The sequence below is a fragment of the Meles meles genome, chromosome 10 (genome assembly GCF_922984935.1).
Source record: "Meles meles chromosome 10, mMelMel3.1 paternal haplotype, whole genome shotgun sequence".
NCBI lineage: Eukaryota > Metazoa > Chordata > Mammalia > Carnivora > Mustelidae > Meles > Meles meles.
The window spans coordinates 87,740,323-87,764,817 of NC_060075.1; the positions used below are offsets into that span (position 1 = coordinate 87,740,323).

At 40.1% G+C, this 24,495-nt stretch overlaps 1 protein-coding gene across 2 annotated transcripts in view; it reads right to left on the bottom strand.

Moving 5' to 3' along the window:
• RELN (reelin) overlaps positions 1 to 24,495 on the bottom strand; it is a 510,603-nt gene that overhangs the window by 210,590 nt on the left and 275,518 nt on the right. For both annotated transcript variants that reach the window (XM_046020402.1, XM_046020401.1), the window contains exons 9-10: positions 6,754 to 6,850; positions 3,039 to 3,279 (exon numbers count right to left, since the gene is read on the bottom strand). In XM_046020402.1, coding sequence (XP_045876358.1) covers positions 3,039 to 3,279; positions 6,754 to 6,850 — 338 coding nt within the window. The remainder of the gene's footprint in view (positions 1 to 3,038; positions 3,280 to 6,753; positions 6,851 to 24,495) is intronic.

The window sequence follows — 24,495 nt, forward strand, 5'->3', positions numbered from 1 at the left end:
AGAAATATTTAATAAAGGGGTTGCATACAGTTTAAATAAACAATTTTTATTGCTAGAATTCCAAATCTCTCGGCAAAAGCAACTTTTTCATAATCAGATATTTGAACCAGAAAGCAAGAGGGCAGTCACACAAATGAGGGGAAATGATAATTCTTAGATTATGTTATTTCAAAGTTTTAAAAAAAGAATTTTCAGGGGCGCCTGGGTGGCTCAGTGGGTTAAAGCCTCTGCCTTCGACTCAGGTCATGATTCCAGGGTCCTGGGATCGAGCCCCACACCGGGCTCTCTGCTCAGCAGGGAGCCTGCTTCCCCCTCTCTCTCTGCCTGCCTCTCTGCCTACTTGTGATCTCTCTCTCTCTAAATAAATAAATAAATAAAAATCTTTAAAAAGAATTTTCAAAAAGAAACATCAGAGAAAAACTTCTACCTGATAGCCAGTCAAAGAGCATGATAGATATCATTACTACAATGGTTTTGTCCACAGGTCACCAGGCAAGTCTCAAACGTATGATTGGTAAGTGTGGGAATAAGATCATGGACCACAAAGCAAAACTATCAACCCACACAAAGTTGTAATTTAATTGAATATCACTGCTGAAGTAAAACCACATTTCATGCATTTTTATCAGGGATGGTACTAAAGTACAATCCATTAAGAAACTGAATGGCTAATTAGATTAGTGTAACAGCTTGTAAAACAAGGCATAAAAATTGCATTTATAGAGTGAAGGGTACTGGGTCCAAATGATAAATGAGCATCATGAGAAAAGGATGTGAATCCCAGGCCTTGAGGTCCCCATGTGTTTCCTGGGTTTTTGCGTTTTCTTGCCAATGTTGACAACATCAACAGAAATCCTTCTTAATCAAGCAGTAGTGGATAGGATGTGGGATATCCTTACAAAGGTTCTTTCCTATGCCCATATGAAAGGAATCCATGGACTCTCTTTCAAGGGACCACTAAGAATATGGACAAATTTGCATAAGGTTTACTGGGTGTTTTCTCACACCAAGTAAGGATGATGCCTGTTCCTAATGCTAGTCAATTGGTGTGATTTCATAGACTTCAAGTAAATTGTCTGGCACTTGATTTGTTAAATAAGAAGTTATTGTGTCAGGGGAGTTCCTGTGTTGATGGGTTCTAAATAATTTGGAATCATTTTTCTAGAATTTGAAAGCATTATTAAAAGGAGGTGAGCAAGGGCACCTGGGTGGTTCAGTGGGTTAAAGCATCTGCCTTAGGCTCAGGTCATGATCTCAGGGTCCTGGGATCGAACCCTGCATCGGGCTCTCTGTTCAGCGGGGAGCCTGCTTCCCTTCCTCTCTCTCTGCCTGCCTCTCTGCCTACTTGTGAACTCTGTCTGTCAACTAAATAAATTTTTCTAAAAATCTTAAAAAAAAAAAGGGTGAGCATAAATGTTTATGTTCTACTTGCTGCTACTCCTGTAAGCTCACCTTGTTCGAGCAGCAGATTGTACCACTGAGTTGCATTTTTAAAAGTTCTCTAAGCTTTTTTAAGTATTTGCATTTTAATTTCATTTATTGGAACTCGAGAAGGTCCAGCTGAGGGTCTAATGGCATTCTTTATATTGCCTAGGCACAGTTTCTTCTTCTACACTCTCTAGGGAGGCAAGCCCATGACTTCAATGTTCATTCAAAAGGCTGTAATTGCCAACTTTCCTCAGAGTCCCTGATTGCTTTATCTAACCTCCCACCAAATACTTCTTTTTGACTGTCCCCAGGATTGTCAAGATCAACATAGCCACAAGGTCTGGTGGACCACAGTTAATAATACCATATTGCACCTTTGGAAGTTGCTAACAGATCCCGAAGTTCTCATCACAAGAAGAAAATTTTGTAAACAAGGGAGGTGATGGATATTAACAAAACTTATCGGGATGATCATTTCACAATATAAGTAAATATTAAATCATTACATGTCACACCTGAAGCTAACATACTATTATTCATCAAGTGTCTCTCCATTAAGAAAAGATCAACATGTCCAGAGTGAATTCATCAACTTCTGTGAACCTGCGTCTCCTTCTATGTTTCTTGTTTCCATGAATGGCACTGCCGTCCACCCACCTGCCCAAACCTTGTGCTCACCACCTGCTACCCCCTCATCATCCCAGGAAGTCTGAATCTTCTCTTTTCTCTCTCCTAAAAATCTCTGAAGTCCATCCACATTCTCCCCTAAGACTGGCCAACAGGGCCTCTCACTGGATTTCTGTTACCAGCCTCCTATGTGGTTCCTCTACCTGCACTTTCTCCCTTCCACCCCATCTTCCATCCTTAAACATATATTTAAAAAGTCAAATCTGATTGTCAGACATACTTGGAGAAATTCAGTGACTCCCTTGAAGATAAAACTCAAACGCTACAGCAGCTTGCAAGATCCTCAAGGTTTGTCACTGGCCATATCTCCAGACTCGACTATCACAAACCTCAACTCAAAATCAGACAAAACACTGAACACTGAATGTTGCCTAAGACCTGGCTTGTGCTTTTGCCACCCAGGCCTTCTGTATATGATTTCTGTTTCTAGAAACACTACTCCTCCCATCTGGCCAACTCCAAATTACCTTTTGGTCTCTGCCTAGATTCTCCATCTGGAGCACCTTCCTAATCCCTTGAGACTGGATTTGGTATTGAATACTGTACTTCCAGAGCTCTACACTGACCCAGCAAATCATAGAAACTGTGTTGTTTTGTATTTGCATGTTGACACAAGTAACTACCCCCCATGAAGTTGACAGCCACGTGAAGGGAAGAAACACATCTGCCTTTTTGTGGTTACATTCCCTAGGTTCAGCCCAGGATACGGCACAGTGGGTCCTCAAAGATACTTACTAAATGGGTGAATAAGTGAATGTTTTTTGGACCAATGACTCCCCATCCTTAAAAGAGAAGGTAACTTAAATAAGAATATTACCTATTCCTTTATTAGTAGATTTGGTAAAATAGTTACCTTTTTCTGATCTGGTTGATTAAGCTTTAGGTTTTAAAGGGAAGGAGAAGAAACAAAAAAGAACTCAAACCTTAACGGTAGCTCCTGGAAAAAAAAGCCAGTTGCCCGTGTCTACTGGATCAAGATTGTCTTCTAAAATGACTTGTCTGTGAGCTGAGTTGATGATCAGGATGTTATCTAAGGCCCAGCAGGCTTCATACACTTCGCCTACGTGGAGACTTTCCTGCTTCCACTGGAACTGGACGTTCTCCCCTTTGACGTCTTCAGGAAGGTAGAGGATATGGATGATGGTGCTGACATTGGAAGGGGCTCTGAAACATATGGTGAGATGGGAATTAGTGCCATACAATGAAGAGCCACATAACAAATGAATAAAGGTCAACAGTATCCATTTTTTCTTTCTTGTAGACCAATTTTGTTTTTTAATTAAGATCATAGTTTCATTAGCCTAACATGGTAGGTATTACAAATTAAATATTCATACTCCCATAGCCCTTAAATCTTTTGGTATATGCTGATGATTAAGATGGTCCTACTAAGTGATGACAGTTTAAACATTAAACATCTTTAAGAGATCTTCTTTTTTTTTTTTTTAAAGATTTTATTTATTTATTTGACAGAGAGAGATCACAAGTAGGCAGAGAGGCAAGCAGAGAGAGTGAGAGGGAAGCAGGCTCCCTGCTGAGCAGAGAGCCCGATGCGGGACTCGATCCCAGGACTCTGAGATCATGACCTGAGCCGAAGGCAGTGGCCTAAACCACTGAGCCACCCAGGCGCCCCAAGATATCTTCTTTTAACACAAAGCAGACACCAAGTGTATTCAAGTAAGCCAGTAAAGGAAAAATGGAAGAGAAAATGGCACACACTTCATGGCACCTGCAAAAAATCAAAGTGTCTCCAGCACAGTTTTTTGCATGTGATAGACACTCAATCACAAAAAAATCAAATAATCTCACAGTTGATTTTATTTTATTTTTCCCATGTATCACATTTATTGATTTCTACTTTAATCTCACTATGGTCAAAGATATACTTTGGTGATTACAATTCTTCCAAACTCTTACTGTTATCCTTTATCTCAGTGAATGCGCCAACTGCCCTGAAAAGAATTTATATTTCTGTTGTGGTTGAGTGGAGTGTCTATAAATGTCAACTGACTCAACTGACTGTTCCATTTTTTAAACATTTTTGATTATTGTTTTGTCTACTTGTTCTTTTTTTTTTAATTATTTTTATTAACAGATAATGTATTATTTGCCCCAGGGGTACAGGTCTGTGAATCATCAGGCTTACACATGTCACAGCACTCACCATGGCACATTCCCTCCCCAATGTCCGTAACCCAACCACCTTCTCCATACCCCCCTCCCCCGGCAACCCTCAGTTTGTTTTGTGAGATTAAGAGTCTCTTATGGTTTTTCTCCCTCCCTCCTGATCCCATCCTTTATTTTTTAAATTACCATATAATATATTATTTGTTTCAGGGGTACAGGTCTGTGATTCATCAGTCTTACACACTTCACAGCACTCACCATAGCACATACCCTCCCCAATGTCCATCACCCAGCCACCCCATCCCTCCCACCCCCTCCACTCCAGCAACCCTGTTTGTTTCCTGAGATTAGGGGTCTCTTATTATGGTTTGTCTCCCTCTCTGGTCAGCTGATTTTATTTGAGGCTAAAAAGAAAAAAACATGGAAAAACTGTAAAATTATCTTCTTAATCTTGATTCTTTCCTTGAAATTTTGTATCTATGAGAGACCACTCTATGCTGTTTCATAATCGGTGTTTAATAATAGTTATTTTATTTCTAATAACCAGGTACATTTTTGTTTTTTTTTTGTTTTGTCTATATCAGTGTGAGATTTGCTATGAAAATTAAACATGCTATATAATTCTTTACAACTTGATGCAGCAGATCAATCTTTTAAAGCTTGATATAATTTAACATGATTTTTATAGTATGTCTGTTAGAATCTAGGCCCTTCTGCTATATGATAGAGTATTTTTATTAAATATTTTATTCTACCAAAGTAGAAACCTGCTATAGTAAAAATGATTGCATAGCCAAGATTAAAAGTGGTACTAAAATGCAAACTAGTAGTACCCTGGGCTTACTATAAATCAGTTTTGAAAGGACCACAGAAAAGACATATTTTTCACTCACCGATGAAGCACATATATATCCAAAGTATTGTCAGTGTAGGTTATAGATGGTGTACCTTACCTTTGGGGGTAATCAATTTCCTTTTCTTTTAAAATATTTCACAATGACTATGTTTTTAGGTTCAAAAAAGAATTTAAACCAATGAAAATAATGTATTTTAGTTTTAGGAAGTGACTGAAAATGTGTTCACTCTGATCACTACTGGTAAGGAAAATTTTGCATGAGAGTTTAGAGGATAGTTTAAAATTGAAAGTCTCATTTAGTGAAAAACCCCAATGGAGTCAGCTGAATGTGATCTTAATACACTGTAATTTAATGTGTGTGTTGACTATACGCCATATCAAAAATATGTAGCTCTTTTCTGTAAGAAATGTCTACTATAATTTACCTAAACTATGATCCATAGCTATTGGATAGAGAAAAAAGAAGGTATGGATAAAATTTTCAATATGCTGCCTTGTTTACAGCCATTTATAAAAATAAGTATTTAATGTGAATGCTTTTTCATGATAACTACTAGAAATTAGGAAGAATAGCAAAATGCTATTATAAAATTGACAGAGCAGGTCAGAGCTCAGTTTGTACCCGGTCCTTATGGATTATATGGTATCCTGCCTCAGGGAGAGACAGTCTATTAAAATCCATGAGGTAGAGTCACTTTTCTCAGTTTCTGGTTGGAGTAGATTTTGGACATGTGACAGTTTTAAAAATCTAAATATGACTGGAAACTTTGGGCAGATTTGTTTAGCTTTAAAGACTAAGAACCTAATATTGACTCTTCTTCCCTAAATAAATCACAGTTCTTTCAGTAGGGAAATACAGTAAGGAAATTAGGATGTGAAGAAAGAAAACTGTACAAAACTGTTGGAAAAGGTTCTTCTTGAGTCATACGAATTTAAGAACCAAACCAATCAGATTTAACTACTTTATAAAAGTCCAAGGCAATTTTTTCCTTTAAATATCTTACCAGGCCTGAAATTAAGCATCCATTTTGAATTGTTTTATGATTTAAACTCTGCAGAAGGAGTAAATGTCATTTTTTTTTTTTTTTTGCCAATTTAGCCACATTTTTTCAACTTGAGTGAGCTTTCTTCTTTAAGCATTCTACTTCATTTCTTTACTGAGGGATTTTTTTTTAAATAAAGAAAATGTAACAAAATGACTACAAGTTGCATCACAATTATGATAATAGAATTTTAGAACCTGCCTTTGGGAGGTTGGAAGGGAAATGACAGAACTAAAGATGAGATGCAAAAGCCCCAGGGCTATGAACTCATTACCATCCCAGGCTGGAAGGAATTTACGTGGTATTCTTGTATATTCCTAGGCCTCCGAGCCAGCCCAGAGCCAGGCCACCTAGAGAATGGAGTGATGTTATTTTATGGAGGATCCCATTCCGAAAGTCATTCTCCCAAGTGTGCTTTTACCAAAAATGGTTTGTTATAGCTACTACTAATCATGGGAGGTTCTGAATAGAAAATGACACTTTTAACAAATAATTAACAACCACGATCTTTTTGATTGTGAAGAATAAATTCAGTGGTAGAATGAAGGCAAACGGAGAAGTAGAAATCCACTTAGGTCAGGATTCATGAAACTACCTGAAATGATAACAAACCTAATTCTCTCGAGCTGAATCCAGTCTGTGGTATTATTCTTGGCGTACGACACGACGATGCCAGGGTCAGAGTAACTAAAGCGACAGGAACCTGAGCCTGTAAAGAAAATCACAATAAGTTTCAAAGTTAAAAAACAGTGTAACTGCCCATTATCCGTCCTCACAAATGTGAGACAGTTTTGTGACCATTTAAATATTTTTTTAACTGCTTCCCCATTCTTCCATCTATGCTGAAATTTCTTTGGTTCTGCTTTGGTTATTGGTTCTCAGAAATACTATTAGATAAATAACTTTAGGAATCAGGAAAAAGGCAAGAAAGCTGCAGATTTCTTGAGAGTCATAAACAACTCAACTAAGTCATAAAATAAACACTGAGTTCTATGCTGAGAAATAGCTAAATATTCTAGAATGATTAATAATGCCATTACAGTTCTTGCAAGTTAATATTGATTAATAGCGATCGTATTAAATGGTATAGAAGTCATTAAATTGAACGAGGGCTAAAAACACTGTTCTTCTGTGTATGTTATTCAAATGATTAGACAGCATGTGAGAAACTAAGATACTGTAAAGAAAATTCAAGTACTAAATGAATGAGAACTGTTAGATATGACCGATATTATTCTACTACAGCCCAACATAAAAGATTAAAAAAAAAGACAATACATCCCATTGTGAACATGTGGTGATTATTTCTCTCTGATTTTCCATATAGGAAATATGACCAAAGAAAGTTTTAAAACTCTGACAAGGACTTTGTTTTTCTACATGTTCAATGAATTCATAAAATAAAACATAGCATGACTATCATTTCAAAGATCTTCTCAGAATACCCCAAACAGCCATGAAACATATGCCAGAAGTAACTGAATAGCAGGTTTTTTTTTCATACTATATTAAAAACAAATGAACCAACAGAATAAGAAATAGTGCAATTCATGTTTAACTTTCACCCATCTGCTAGAGGAGCCTCAGTTTCAGCAAATGGCATTTGTTGACGGCTTTTACATTTGTAGTTCTCAGGAGTTCCAAGCTTTAATAGACTCATTTATTTTATTTCAGTGGTGTTTAGTACAACACCAGTCACTTGTCTGCAATCGCCAGAGCTGGCAATGCACTCAGAGGCCCAAAGGCAGCTTTCCCAGACTTATTCTCAGCCAAAATGTGGGCGCAAAAAGTACAAAAGAAAGGGTACTCGAAGGACGGGTCCAGCAACCCTACGCTTGAACACAAACCCACCTTATGCCATTCTGATCATTGCTAAATTTTACCTTCCATGAGCAGCTGCTTAAAATACCTATCAGGCTGTGAGGCAGGAATTGGAAGGGGCCAGGATTATACGGGACCCACTACAACACAAACAACAGTAAGGACTGGCAGACAATCTGTTTATTTCAAAACAAAGTTCAAATCAGCCCCAAGAATTTCAATGGCATGTGTGTGCCTCCTTCATGTTGTATACACCCCAAGCTCTCAAAAGCAAATGGATAAGGTGAATCCTTGAAAAAAGAACAGGCAGAACAAACAATGATCAAAAATATTCCTTACAGAATTCAATTACTTGCAGACTGCTTTCAAATTACGAGAGAAGGAAGGCTGACAAACATCAAAATAAATGTGTGTCCAAATCCGACTGCGATGACAACATGACTTCTCTCCTATTTCTTTATGGTTCCATCTCAATGTTGGGAAATTCAGTTTATTATGCACCCAAAAAACACAAAGGCACCTGGCAGGGAACTCGATTTTCCTCAGCCACTTAGCCATTAAATGCTTGCATATCTAAAATATTAATATCTTTATGAATCCCTCTTCTCCTCAATATTGTCAGTAGACCCTCATTAGCTTGGGCCAGGACTCTGCAAGAGTGATTAGTTAGCCTTTCTGTCTCCAGCCTCAGGCCCCCCTCTCTGGCCACATTGTTGCCAGTGCTCTCCCTACAAGCAAATTGCATCATGTTATCATCGCCTGGACTCCTTTGACAATTACTCAATACTTTCAGGAGAAAACTTCACTTGCACCCACAGTGGGACGAAGATACACAGTTCCCAGAGACCAAAGGTGTACTCTGCAAACAGAACTAGCCCAGGGTCATTGTAAAGGATTTCCACGTGCAAAGATGATCAAAGAAGGGAAAGGGACTCCGACACAGGGATGGACAACTGGATACCAGGACTAGGGTGTGGGGTAAGAGGGGACAGTCCTGGAGGAAGTACCCCCATGAGTCAGCTTTGGCTATCCGCCTTACTCTGAGTCTACCCTGACCAAACTCCCATTCCAAGTGGTGCCAGTCCAATGAGTAAATGATTCCCTACTCCCACTCTAAAGGTAGTTGTTCCGCATATATTGGGTACAATTTTTCTTCACAGAAACCCTTCTGGATTGCAACCCCACTGTCTCCCAGACTTCAGCCAGCAGAACAAGATCTTCCTTGCCCAGACTGACAATGGTTCCTTGAGTCTGTGTGGAATGAGGGGAGCAAATCAGTTAATCAGTGTCCGTGTGCCCAGGTGGCTAATGCCTGCTCCCCAATTCCCTGCCCCCCTTTGTTGTGGTGAGGAGCTGTCACAGACCTCAAAGCACCCTTTACACAGTAAGGAGGCAGTGATAACCCAGTGCCATCTGCCACAGGCACCTCTTCCCTTCCCCCTCTTAAATCAAAGACCTTTAATTGCCAACACTGGAATTCAAAACCAGGAAGACAAACCCAAATGTCAAACGCAACGTGTCTTCTTCTTGCAGATCCATTTTCTCCCCTCCAGATCCCTTCTAATGTCATCCTCTAAAGTAGCAAATTTGCAAGGATGGAAAGAACTACAGAAGGAGGGAAGAGAATTCAGGATCATGGTTCTACAAGTACAGTCTGACAGCCACTGACATAACTGGTCTAAAAATCCAAATGCCTCCTTTGGTTCATGACGGGCAATGAAGGAAATAAAGTCCATATAATTTCATTTCTGCCCACGGTAAGGGTACGAGTAACCTACAAAGTGATTAGGGTTTCCTCAAGTTTTGTATTCATAAGTAAAGTCAGTGAAATTTTAGGATATGTTGAGGATCCCAATCCAGAAGTCTAAGAAATCTGGGTCTCCTGTAGAGCTACACATAAAAGGTTACTGAAATACCTACAGTGTTAGGGAGGACAGGACATTTTGTGTTACAGGCACTTCATTAATATTGTTTTCAGCTGGTCTTGGTTATCAGCTCTTGATTTTATTTTATTTTTTTTAAGATTTTTAATTTTTATTTATTTGACAGACAGAGGTCACAAGTAGGCAGAGAGGCAGGCAGAGAGAGAGAGGAAGGGAAGCAGGCTCCCCACCGAGCAGAGAGCCCAATAGGGGCTCAATCCCAGGACCCTGGGATCATGACCTGAGCTGAAGTCAGAGGCCCTAACCCACTGAGCCACCCAGGTGCCCCAGCTCTTGATTTTAAATTGACAAATAAATTGATAAACGATAAAGATAAGCCTACAGTTATTTACAGCAACTGTCATTGACATTATTATTGGTTATTTACTGAACCCCATAGTATATAATGATGGATATTTTTACTAAAAGTATTTCTAGTCTATTATTGTCCTATAGTTTCTCCTATGGATTAAGAAATACATGCATTGCAATATAAACATAAGCCATCTTTACCCCTGTGCTAAAGAAGATATCTACACAATGCCCTACAACTACTTTGCAACAGAATTAATGGTGTCCTAAATTTGCGCTACTGAGTTTGTGCTATTTTAATGACTCGCTTTGTATTATCAAGCTCATATAAAAATATTGGCTTGTTTTTTAAAATTTTCGTAATTTTATTTTTTCTTTCAGTGTTCCAAGATTCATTGTTTATGCACCACACCCAGTGCTCCATTCAATTCATGCCCTCCTTAATACCCACCACCAGGCTCACCCATCCCACCACCCCCCTCCCCTCAAAAACCCTCAGTTTGTTTCTCAGAGTCCACAGTCTCTCATGGTTTGTCTCCCCCTCTGATTTCCCCCAATTCACTTCTCCTCTCCATCTCCCCATGTCCTCTGTGTTATTCCTTATGCTCCACAAATAAGTGAAACCATATGATACTTGACTCTCTCTGCTTGACTTATTTCACTCAGCATAATCTCCTTCAGTCCCATCCATGTTGATACAAAAGTTGGGTATTCATCCTTTCTGATGGAGGCATAATACTCCATAATATATATGGACGATATCTTCTTTACCCATTCTTCTGTTGAAGGGCATCTTGGTTCTTTCCACAGTTTGGCAACTGTGGCCATTGCTGCTATGAAAGTTGGGGTACAGATGGCCCTTCTTTTCACTACATCTGTATCTTTGGGGTAAATACCCAGTAGTGCAATTATAGGGTCATAGGGTTGCTCTATTTTTAATTTTTTAAGGAATCTCCACACTGTTTTCCAAAGTGGCTGCACCAACTTGCATTCCCACCAACAGTGTAAGAGGCTTCCCCTTTCTTCACATCCTCGCCAGCACATGTTGTTTACTGTCTTGTTTATTTTGGCCATTCTAACTGGTGTAAGGTGGTATCTCAATGTGGTTTTGATTTGAATCTCCCCGATGGATAATGATGATGAACATTTTTTCATGTGTCTGTTAGTTATCTGTATGTCTTCTTTGGAGAAGTGTGAGAATTTCAGACCAATATCCCTGATGAATATGGATGCCAAGATTCTCAACAAGATCCTAGCTAAAAGGATTCAACAGTACATTAAAAACATTATCCACCATGACCAGATGGGATTTATCCTTGGGATGCAAGGGGGGTTCAACATTCGCAAATCAATCAATGTGATAGAACAAATCAATAAGAGAGAAGAACCATGTGGTCTTCTCAATTGATGCAGAAAAAGCATTTGACAAGATACAGCATCCGTTCCCAATTAAAATGATTCAAAGTATGGGGATAGAAGGAACATTCCTCAACTTCATAAAATCTATCTATGAAAAACCCACAGTGATATCATTCTCAGTGGGGAAAAGCTGACAGCCTTCCCTTTGAGATCAGGAACATGACAAGGATGTCCACTCTCGCCACTGTTGTTCATAATTTTAATGTACAATCATAAGTCTGAGTTCTTTCTTATTAGGTTAAGAATGCAATACACATAATTAAGAAAAACACAAACACAGACATGAATGACATCATCTTTGTGTCCACATGATACCCGGTATCATGTTCTCCATCCAACAGACCAGTGTTTTCTGCTTGCCTCCTGTTGTAGCAGTTGAAATGTTTCCATTCTAATCAACGTGATCTTCCTCCTATGGTCTAGATCCCACCTCCTCCTGCTCCTTAAAATTTCCCCTTTCTTTTTCCTGAATCATCCATGAGTTTCCCAGATCATTCCTGTCATCATACAAACATCACAGAAACATACACAGCATCTCCCATCTTTAAAACAAAAACAAAAACAAAACCCACTTTCTTGATGTCACTCTTTTTCTTCTCCTTCTCATTCTATTTTTGTTCACCTGTACAGCAAAGCTCCTCAAAAGGGTTATCTAGTGATTGCTGACACATCTTCACATCCTATTTTCTTCTTGCAAGTCCCCCCCACCCCACGCCACCTTCACACAGGCTCCTGCTCTCAAGCACTACCCTGAAACTCCCTTGGTGGGGGGAGGTCCATGTGCCCGATCAACAGATCCTAAATTCAAGCTACTTGACTTCTCAGCCAGATTTGTCACAGTCGATCTCTGCCTTTCTCCCCTTGGCTTCCCTCACCTTCTCAATTTCCTCCCTGTTTACTGGCTGCTGATTCTCAGTCTCCTTCATTTTCCATTTCCTTCTTGACCTCAAACTGTTTTCGCGCCTTTCTCTTCTCTTACCTACAACACCTCCTTTGATGAGCCTTCTACTTTCAAGGCTTTAAGTAATATCTACAACAGATAATACCCAGGACTATGCCTCCCATGAGGTTCACATTTATAGATCTAAACTGCTATTTATCATCCCTAATGAACATCAAAACCCACTAAGTCAAAATTGGAAGTATTGGTTTTCTGCTTCCCCAATAGCCACAATTCTTTTCATTTCAAATGAAACCACCCCACACGCTCAAACAAACAAATGAACAACAACAACAAAAAAATCTAGGAGTCATCACTGGTTTCCCCCCTTGACTCAAGTCCCATTTCAGCCCACCAGACTCTGCTGGGAATTCTGCCCCCACAATATTATTCAGTTTATATCCCTCTTGACTGCTACCACCTGTCAAGTCATGAGCAGGTCTTGGTGATTTTCTTGTTCCCCCTTTTGTCCTCCTGTCATCCATCATCTTCACACTAGTCTGGGCGGGGTCTTTTAAAATGTTTTAACAATCGTACTGTTTCTTGCTTAAAACTGTCTCAAGGCTTCTCAGCACCATAGGAAAAAAAGGGTGAGCCCCTCATCTTGATATATCATCATCTTGATATATAAAGTTCTTCATGATCTTCTATAACAATGATGCTTGGTACACAGTAGGAGCTCAATAAATTCTCATCTTAGACCATCCCTTGTATCACTCTTCCTCTCATTTATTATGTTCCAGCCATAAAGTGCTCTGGACTTTCTTTCTCTTTCCAGTGGAGAAGCCCTGGGATGAACACTCCATCATCCCAGGGCTTCTTCACTCCTTTTCTCTGCCTCAGAGTAAACTTATGATGTCAATTTCCTTACACCCTATTCTCTCGTAATTCTGTTCATATCTTTCCCCATGGACTCTCCCCTGCCTGGGTCCCTCTTCTCCCTTAGGTATTCTGTGCAAATGTCACCTCCTCAAAGAAGTCTTCTGTGAACACTCAATCTAGATTAGTCTATCCTAATCACCAACCATCTTCCATCCTATCACTCAGCTTTGTATTATTCATAGTACCCTCAATATTTAAATTTATTTTGTTTATTTAATCATGTACTTGCTCATTGTCCATATCCTGTTAGGGTGCAACTCCATCAGAATAGGAACTGCATCTGTCTTGCCCATTACTTATGTCCCTAGTACCCACAATGATGCTTGGTACACAGCAGGAGCTCAAAAAACCAAGGCTGGATCAAGAATAAGTTTGCTGTAATTTATTTACTTCAAATTCTCCATTTCTTCATTTTTTACTGAGGTATGTTTCTACTAAAAACTAGGTTTTTACCTGACTGGGTGGCTTAGTCAGTTAAGCATTTGCCTTCAGCTCAGGTCGTGATCTCAGGGTCCTGGGATCGAGTCCCGCATCAGGCTCCCTGCTCAGCGGGGAGCCTGCTTCTCCATCTCCCTCTGCCTGCCGCTCCTCCCCCTGGTGCTCTCTCTTTGTCATATAAATAAACAAAATCTTAAAAAAAAAAAAGGGAACTACGACAGTAGATGACACTTAAGGACTTTTGACTTGCCTTCAAGAGTCAAAGTGAAAAGACACTTAACAGCCATGCTTTAGGATACTGGGATGCTCATTTCCTCACCAAAGATGAACTCTGGTACTGTTGTTTAGTCACCTATGCAATAATTCCCCCAAATTAATTAGAAGATGCCCTAAGAGGACTTAACTGGTTCCATAATCCAGTCTGCTTTCAGAATAAAAATATCAGAGACAAATTACATGAGTAATTATGGTCCATTTTTGTCAGCCAGATAAAGTAATGTGAAGAATAATGATAGCCAGATGAGTTATTTTGCTTATTAGTAAAGCCTTATTATAATGGCCCAGCCTAATTGAAAATAAGCCATTTGCAATGTCATACAAGGTAGTCATAACCCATGTAGAGTATCACCCTCAAGGCACAAATTCTGACCTCCCCATCAGGAATTGGTTTCTATTGCATGAAAAGGTTTCTCAAATGTAGTTATCTTCTTGATAGTGACATTATCTTGTCTCTTTGATTTGTTTCGTTTCTATTGGAATATTTGAATACATTAACACACTGTTTTATTTCAGTTTTTGTTTAGAGAGAGAGTGTGTGGTAGGGGAGGGACAGAGGGAGAGAGACAATCTTAAGCAGGCTCCACGTTCAGTGTGGAGCCCAATGCAGGGCTCCATTCCACAGTCACCCTAACACACTGTTCTAAGGGGGAAAAACCCACTTTTACATTTAAGAACAAACTTAATACAATTGTAACCTTACAGAAAAATCTTACTTTTTTACAGTTTATTTATTTAAGCAACGCTACACCCAACATGGGGCTTGAATTCACAAGTCCAACATCAAGAGTCACATGCCCGTCTGACTGAACCAGCCAGGTGCACTGAGAAATGTTACTCTTAATTGTAATATTATATATTAATGAGAAAATCTTTGATGGAAAGTGCATGTTAATGGGTCATATAGCTTTAAAAAAAAAAAACATTTATTTATTTGTTTTAGAGAGAGAGCAAGTAAGTGGAGGGAAGGGCAGAGGGAGAGAGAATCCTAAAGCAGATGCCCTGCGGAGCACGGAGCCCAACGAGGGGCTGGACCTCACAACCCTGAGATCATGACCTGAGCTGAAACCAAGAGTTAGCCTCCCAACCAGTGAGCCAACCAGGCACCCCTGTGTCATCTAGATTTAAACGTAGCTTATTTAATTTGTCCCATATGAGGGAAGTCTACATGATAGTAAAATCAGTGTTTGTTAGCATTACTGATAGTTCTATGTAATTTCTTACTTCACTTTTTAGAGTGAAATATCTTCTGACACAAGTTATCTTTGAGAAAGGAAAGTGCATGGGCGATAGGAGAGGGTGGAGGAGGTGACTGCCAAGTTATGGTCTGGGTTTGGATACTTCTTAGCTACATGACCTTGGGGATGTCATTTAACTATTATGTGCCCAGTTTCCATGTCTGTGAAACATAAATAATAATAGCACTCTCTTCATAAAACTAATGTGAAGATTAAGGAGTTAACACATGAAACGTGCCTAGGAAATGGTTCTTGGCCCACACTATTTAACAGATTTCAGTTATGATTCAGTATTTTTTTGTTTCACTTCACAAATTCATTTATCCTAGAAAAGGAACACATTTCTTTTTTTTTTTTTAAGATTTTATTTATTTATTTGACAGACAGAGATCACAAGCAGGCAGAGAGGCAGGCAGAGAGAGAGAGAGAGGGAAGCAGGCTCCCTGCTGAGCAGAAAGCCCGACGCGGGGCTCGATCCCAGGACCCTGGGATCATGACCTGAGCCGAAGGCAGAGGCTTTAACCCACTGAGCCACCCAGGTGCCCCGAGGAACACATTTCTGACCATACTTATTCTTAAGCTAAATATTAAATTGAATTATTACTTACCAAAGAAGTTATAGTGCATTTTTCCTATGGCTTCTTATATTTTTGGGGCTATTTCTAGGCTCTTCCGTAGAAATGCCATAAATTCAACACAGAAATAAAATCTGAGACTAAAATGAATAAACTACTTGTTTGTTGGCATTTCTGGTAAATGCATTCATGGGGAAGAGAAGAGACTACCTGATAAGAAAAAGAAGGTGCTTTGGGAGAAGGATAGCAAGACAAATTGGTAGAAGCAGATTCATTTCATAAGACCCATGTAATTGCTGGAGTGGAGTTGAAATTTTGATTTTCAGTTCCTAGCATCTAAACACAACTGAAAATCTGATGATAAAGAAAATAAGTTCTAATAACTCAAGAGAACAATAATGGTTGCTATGAACAGGTAAGTACCACTATGTACATGCCTACTTTAAAAGGAAGGAAACAGAAGCAAAGAGAAGTTAAGAAATGTACTGGGGGGTTATTGGGATTCAGAATTAGAAAGACCAGAACCACACTTTTGATCATTGCACTGTAACTGCTTCTGGTGAACAAAAGCATATATATATATATATATATAAATGGCTACATTTTCACGTGTCACAACAGGTTGGGACAGGTTTCTGTACTGTGACTTCTACTCAGGCTTATGACTTGAGACCATAATGGCCAGTTCTTGGTACAGAGAAGAAAATCTAAAAGACTGAACCACTGCTAGCCTAAATATCCTCCCAGTCACCAACTCTGCTTTCAGGTTTTACAACAGGAGATGATTGAAATTGCACCCAGAAGAAATGACATGTTGGGGAGCCTGGGGGGTTCAGTTAGTTGAACATCCAATTCTTGATTTCAGCTCAGGTCATGATCTCCAGGTGGTGACTGAGCCCTGCATCAGGCTTCATGCTCAGCATGGAGTCTGTTTGAGATTCACTTTTTCCCTCTCCCTCTGCTCTTCCCCAACAAGTGTGTGCTCTCTCTCTCAAGTAAATAGATAAATCAATCAATCAATCAATCAATCAAACTTTAAAAAAGAAAGAAAGGAAGGAAGAAAAGAAACATGTTTACTTGGGCATCACGTTCTTGGCAGGTGCCCTGAAGATTCCTCTCCTTCCCTCATCCCACAGCCATCCAAACCTCTGGACCCTTCTCCTGTGTATTTATTAAATTGATACTTTTCCTTTACCTTCACCATTACCTCCTTAGATCAGCTCTCACCCCCAGACTAATGTGATAACCTCATGACTGGGTTTTCAGAACAAACACAAAGGTTGACCTTCCTCCAAAGAGTTCCATTTTTGTTTGCTTTTAAATCTATAGAAAGGGGGCGCCCTCTGCCTTTAGCTCAGGTCATGATCCCAGGGTCCTGGGATCCAGCCTGCAGCAGGCTGTCTGCTCAGCAGGGAGCCTGCTTCCTCCTCTCTCTCTGCCTGCCTTTCTGCCTACTTGTGATCTGTCTGTCAAATAAATAAGTAAAATCTTTAAAAAAAAAAAATCTATAGAAAGGCATTTCGAAGAGATTTCTTTTAGAAGTTTTGCATTCCAAAAAAACAATATCTGAACATTTCCCAATTTAGACTATTTTAATTATGTGAAAAGCATTCACCTGATATAATAGTGCAATCAGGATTAAATTTAAGATACCAGATAATCCACATTTGTATTCTAAATAACAAATTCCATAATAACTTGTAAATCTGTTTCTGAAATAATCACTTACCATAAAGAAACCACTAATATTTACAAGTGTTAAACAGCATCTATTATGGTAAAAGTAAAAGAATTAAAAAAAAAAACAACGGAGAGCTTATTTCTCTATGGCGGCTTCCTTTCACTGTGTGATCCATGAATCATCTTCCTCAATTTAAAATTATGACTGAAACTGGTATCAACTTCTACCCTGGTTATATTTACATAGTATACTACCCCTAGTATAATTTAAGAAAAAAAGAGACAAGTAACTTTCCACTTTTGTTATATGGAGCCAGGCCAAGATGATTACTCTATCAATCAACTAATTAATCAATGAGTCAATCAATTGTCACAAGTAGTTCCCATGTCAGAGGTACATGTGAACTCAAAAGCCTAGTTAACTTTCTTGCGATGAAGTCCCATTTCTCTTAACTTTGGCTGTCATTCAGGGAAAAAGTAGAAAATGCACACCCTTTGAGAACCTTTGCTACCTAAGAAGCAAAATATCGTTTAGTGCTCAGATTTACATAAGGCTCTTGTGGTGCCTCAATGGCACTCCGTGTAGCTCTGACATTGGCTGTTCCTTCCACCAAGCTAACTCTCTTACACAACTCAGGCTTCTGCTCAGTAGTTACGCTCTCGGAAGCCTTCTCCCAGTCACTCCAATAAAGCGCTATCCCTCACTTGCTGGCCCTGATGTGTTTTCTTCATCGCATTTATTACTCGCTGACATATTCATTCCTCCGATGGTTGCCTCCCCCCATCAGAATGCCGGCTCAACCCAGGCAAACAGTTTGTCTTGAAAAGCCCATCTCCCCACGTCGCGCTCTGCACTGGCCATGGCGCCTGCTTGAGATTTTCTCTCCGCCTCTGTCCCTCCTCTCCACCACTACTCTCTCTCTCTCAAATAAATAAATACAATCTTGAAAAACCAAAAAAGGAAAAGTGCATGAAATAAATCTAGGAGTCAGTAAAACTCTAGGAATAAAGTCTTTTGGAAATACAAGGATACCGTTATTAACTTTAAAAAAAAATCTTATTTAAATATTTTTTTCTTTCTCTTCCACTGTTATTTACTTATTAAAAATCTTATTAAAGTATAATTAACATACAGCGTTACACTAGTTTTAGGCGTATAATGCAACGACTCAACAATTCTGTACGTTACTTGGTGTTCCTCACGGGAAGTGTACTTTTATTGCCTCTTGTACACTTCTCAGCAGATTAAGGAGATGGGGTTCACTTATAGCCTCGGTCCACCAACACATACACTGTCACTTTTTATTTATTTATTTATTTTAGAGAGAGGCAAACAGAGAGAGTAGAAGCAGGGGGAGCGGCTGAGGGGGAGAAAGGGAATCTCAAGCAGACTCCCTGCTGAGTGCAGAGTCCAATGACACAGGCTCAGTCTCATGACCCTAAGATCATGACTGGAGCTGGAATCAAGCACTGGACACTTGACCAACTGAGCCACCCGGGGGCCCTGAGACCGACACTCTTATAGGAGTCTCTCTGGCTCCTAAAGTTTTTAACTCCTTTAGTTTTTAACGAAAACAGACATCACAAGCCTATGTTCAGACACAATGTTTTTCTTAATTAACTCCTAGTTTGTTCTTGTCACACAGTCCTAGGATTTAGGACCATAGGGGGAAGGCACTTAAGAGTCATGAACATGAACACTCTCACTTGACAAACCAGTTGCCAGAGGTCTGGACAGCCCTTAGCACTTGCCCAAGGTTATGTGGCAAGGTCAACTGGCAGAGAAGGACCATGGGGCCTGACTCCCAATCCAGTGCCCCATTCCCTTCCCTGTTTAAACCAACAGCCAAAGTTGTCTATCAATAAACATGAGCCTTAGAGACACGGAAATATGCTGTATAATACTATAACTGTAAAGAATACATGATTTTAAATATCTACACTTAAAAAGTACTATTTTGCATTAATGATTTGGATTAATAATTTATTGGGAATCAGAACACTAGCTGTAGCAGGACGTAGCAATCTCCATGGGCCTTCCACATGACTTCTGAGATCAACAAAACAACAGAACGTTAAGTAAAGGGGAGGTGGCGTTTGCAGTTGAGGCAACTTGCAGAAGGGTACGAGAGGAGAGTGGAGAGGACATAAGTTTATCAGAATGTAAACCTACAGTCACCAATACAACTAAACAAATGTAATGCTCAATTCTTCTTCTTTTTTTTAATTTTATTTATTTATTTGACAGACAGAGATCACAAGTAGGCAGAGAGGCAGGCAGAGAGAGAGAGAGAGAGGAGGAAGCAGGCTCCCTGCTGAGCAGAGAGCCCGATGCGGGGCTCGATCCCAGGACCCTGAGATCATGACCTGAGCCGAAGGCAGAGGCTTTAACCCACTGAGCCACCCAGGTGCCCCTGTAATGCTCAATTCTAACATGTTGGTGTAGACAGGATGAGTGTAGACACCACTGGATTTACTATGAAGCTCCAAATTCAGGGCCCCTCCTATTTGTGAGCAACTCCCAAGGTTCCGGGAGGATCTCCAGCAATGTGTTCACATGACCGTGTTTTATAGTATTTGCTACTTTTTAAATACTTAAATTTAATTAACATATAATGTATTATTGGTTTCAGAGGTACAGGTCTTTGATTCAGCAGTCTTATATAGTACCCAGTGCTCATTACTTCACATGTCCTCTAATGTCCATTACACAGTTACCCCATCCCTCCAGCTGCTGATTTTTTTTTTTTTTTTTAAGATTTTATTAAGGCGCCTGGGTGGCTCAGTGGGTTAAAGCCTCTGCCTTCGGCTTGGGTCATGGTCCCAGGGTCCTGGGATCGAGCCCGCAGCGGGCTGTCTGCTCAGCAGGGAGTCTGCTTCCCTTCCTCTCTCTGCCTGCCTCTCTGCCTGCCTCTCTGCCTACTTGTGATCTCTGTCTGTCAAATAAATAAATAAAATCTTAAAAAAAAAAGATTTTATTATTTCTTTGAAAGACAGCGTGCAAGAGAACACAGCAGGGGGAGGGGCAGAGGGAGAAGCAGACTCCCTGCCAAGCAAAGAGCCCCACGTGGGGCTCGATCCCAGGACCCCGGGATCATGACCTGAGCCGAAGAAAGATGCTTAACTGACTGAACCACCCTGGTGCCCCCATATTTGCTACTGGTTAAGACCAGCATCTCCACTCTGCCTATTCCCTCACCATATTCCCCTCATGCTGGATAGTGTTGGAGTGGCCCTAGCTGCTTTTGAGATTCAGCTAAGGAGAAGTTGAGTTTGAAAATGGGTTATCTTGTTTTAGTGTGATATGGTTATGTAGTTATGCAGGTCACTTCTATTTCATAGTACGGTCATTCTCAGCATAGAAAGAGCTTCCAGGGTGCACCTGGGTGGCTCAGTCAGTTAAGCATCTGCCTTTGGCTCAGGTCATGATCCTGGTATAGAAAATATTATAAAATTGTCATTGGAAGAGGTGATTTGAGAATATGCAGCCAAAAATTCCAAGGAAAAAAGTGTTACAGGGCATTTCAGTCAGTTAAAAAGATACTATGCTCTATTTGCAGATTTGTGATTTGGGGGTATTGTTAGCTTCTAAAAATGTATTGTGATTTCTTTTTTCATTCTAAATAAATACATTTGCACCTAATTTTGAATGTATGATTGTGTATGCTTTTCCTCAAAGAGATCATTGCCCTTCCCCAAAATTCTATAAGCTTCCAATATGGACTCATAAAACCTGAACCCACCCTGTTCAAGAGCACACACTTCATGCACCTTCCTGCCTTTCATAAATGTCCAATCACAGGTCTGAAAGCACTAGATCAGTCTAGATTGCATAGGACATTTTCCATGTTGCTTAGCATAGCACATTGAAGCAATAAATAAATGTATTTTCATGCAGGACAGCATTTAAAAAGCCAATTGCAAGTTATTATTTCTTCTCTGTTACTTAAGGCAGATTTGGCCCAGTGCAAACATTCTTAAAAGGAAATGATCCCATTATACCTGCATTAAGATTGATGAAGTGACTTTTAAATAATTGTTTTCTTACCCTAGACCCAGGCCACTCTCTTTTGGCCTCTGCCAAAGTTGAACCTGAATGCAATGTACGTTGACCTTCTTGAACCTCAGGGGCTCCGCAGAAGTCCCAGAGAACCTGGACCTTCTGGGCCTTCCTTACCCGGAGTGCTTCTGAGCAGTGCTGACTGAGAAGACCTCCCAGCACTGTCAGAGTTTATAAGCCACGAAGACACGAACACATGAGCGGGTAGCAATTATGTGCCAGTGCACGAAGCCCCTAGGAAGCACTTGGAAAACCTGTGCCCTGCGCACTAGCCCATTAAACACAGCACACGTGTATGGTGATTGTAAATACCTCCTAGAGCCAGGAAGTTTCCCAAACTCACAAAGAAACTTTCCTCTCTCTCCCTATCTCTCCTGGGTGGTGAAGCCATAAAAACAAACTAAAAAATTGCTAATTTGGTATAAAATTAAGGCCACTTAAAAAAAACCAGAAACATTAGTAATTTCTTCTATTAAGAATTTAAGACTGGGGCGCCTGGGTGGTTCAGTGGGTTGAGGCCTCTGCCTTCGGCTCAGATCATGATCCCAGGGTCCTAGGATCGAGCCCCGCATCGGGCTCTCTTCTCCGCGGGGAGCCTGCTTCCTCCTCTCTCTCTGCCTGCCTCTCTGCCTACTTGTGATCTCTCTCTGTCAAATAAATAAAATATTAAAAAAAAAATTTAAGACTTATTTCCTTTCTCAGACTAATAGCCATGCAGGCCCATAATCCCTTGCGGTAAGACGAATTTCAGGATCCAAATTACTTGTATAATTAATGTATGGATTTCACAAAGGCAATGTGGTGCATAGAACCACAAGTTCGGCAGCAACCCCAGCAGTCTAGGGCAACGCTCGGCAATCACATTAGTATTTCTGCAGTGAAATGCATGAAGATCTCATAAGTAATATGTAGAAATGAAGATTATGAGTAGCTTTAAATTATTTCAAGTCAGGATTTGCTGACAGATGAATCCAGGTCACGTTAGGCTTGGCCATCATGTATTTTTTTTTTTTTTTCCAAATAGGCTTATGGTGTTTTGTTTCCTGAGGTTTTTTTTTTTTTTTTTTTTTTTTTTAATATGGAATTACAGATCAGGGACGGTGAGCCTGTATCTCCAGGAGCTCTATTTCCTTTTACTCGTATGGTAGAAAGATAAATCATACGGTTTTAGTCTCTCAACGCCCAGGTCATTTTATTTTTATTTGGTTATGCCCTTCTCCAGAAAGCCCCGGACTTTTCAAAGTAAATCAGAACAGAAACAATAAGAAAGAGCTACTGTCCTCTCGGGAGGCCCTTGTCTCTTTCCTCAAAGCTCTGCCTGAAAAACAAAGCTGCCTTTTAAAATGTCGCACAGAGCCACGGAAGAAGGCGAGAATTGATCTCGCGGAATTTATGGAGGGGGAAAAGCACCGCCAGAAATCATGTCTCCGGAGAGCATAGCGGGGGCCCATAAATACTGAACCCTTGAGGACTACTTGGACGGAACCCTGCTGAGCGTCCTTGCGGCCCACGTGCTGCCACTGACATCACTCAAAACTCAGACCTCAGAGACGAGCAGGGCTCCGGGAAGCTGCATGTAAACCGCGGCACCTGATAGAGAAAGATCATAAAGTTAGGAAATGGATGCAGTCTGGCTCCTTAGAACTCCCTGCTAGCACCGGTGTAAACCTCGACGGGAGGGAACAGCACATCTTCTCATCTTTTCAAGGGAGGGGAATGGAAGACAGAACCATTAACTTGAGGTTGGGGGGTTGGAAAGAGAGGAGCAATGAACGGGGAACTTTCAGAAGAGCCTTTAGAAAGCTAAACACCCTCCCTCCCATGCGGTAGGACACGTTACTGCAGGCCAGGGCATTCAAGAAAGGGACTTGCCTCATTCTGAATTGTGAAAAATGGGAGGAAGCATGTGGAGATATTGGTAAAACAGGCAATTCTGGCAGTTATCTGCCCTGTTCTTGCTAAGAATCATTTTTGAGGACAGGACTACTCACTGAGGAGAAAATAATCTCGCTGGACCCAAAAGCATCAAGGAACACAGTAAAGGCTTATTTGCTACCTTGCAATGCATCTGCTTCAAAATAATTCCTCCATAGGCTGAAGTATAGAACATTACTATGCAGGTGATCAATACTTCTATAGTTTTACAAACTTCCATTCAAATATTTTGCTGGAGGCAGTGGCGCATGTTAATTTCCAGAAAGAACAGTAATGTAGAACAATGATTACCTTACATTTAGGTTTTTAGTTCCTTTGTTACTGAGCCTTAGAGAAATCCTAAGGATACTAGCCCATGGCATCAAAATAATGTCCTATAAATAGAGCGACATCTTGATAATAAGTATAAAAGTACTACCTGATGAACAGTACTTAAAATGATGACTCCCACTTTTAAGCATAAAAGGCTCTCATTTCCAGGATAACTGGTTTAATGTTTCTTAGCTTTCATGTTTGTTTTATTCCTCTCCTAATACAAAAACCTCACCTTTATTAGCATTTATGTATTATGCATAATGTTTTCTTCAGTGGCATATCTACGTACATTTGTTCCATTAGTTTGTAAATTTCATAGAAAATGTAATCATGTTTATCCTCCAGCAGTGAGCCAGCTTCTTGCCTTAAGACTCTGAAACCAATCGTTTTTGCTACTTCTTGGCTTCCTGCATACAGTTATCCGCAGAGCACATTGGAATGCAGAATTCAAAGAAAAGGGAAGAAAAATCTAGCCGCAAAGGTGAGAATTTGGCCCCACGTGGACTGCTCCATGAATTCTCAGACCACGGGCGGAATAAAT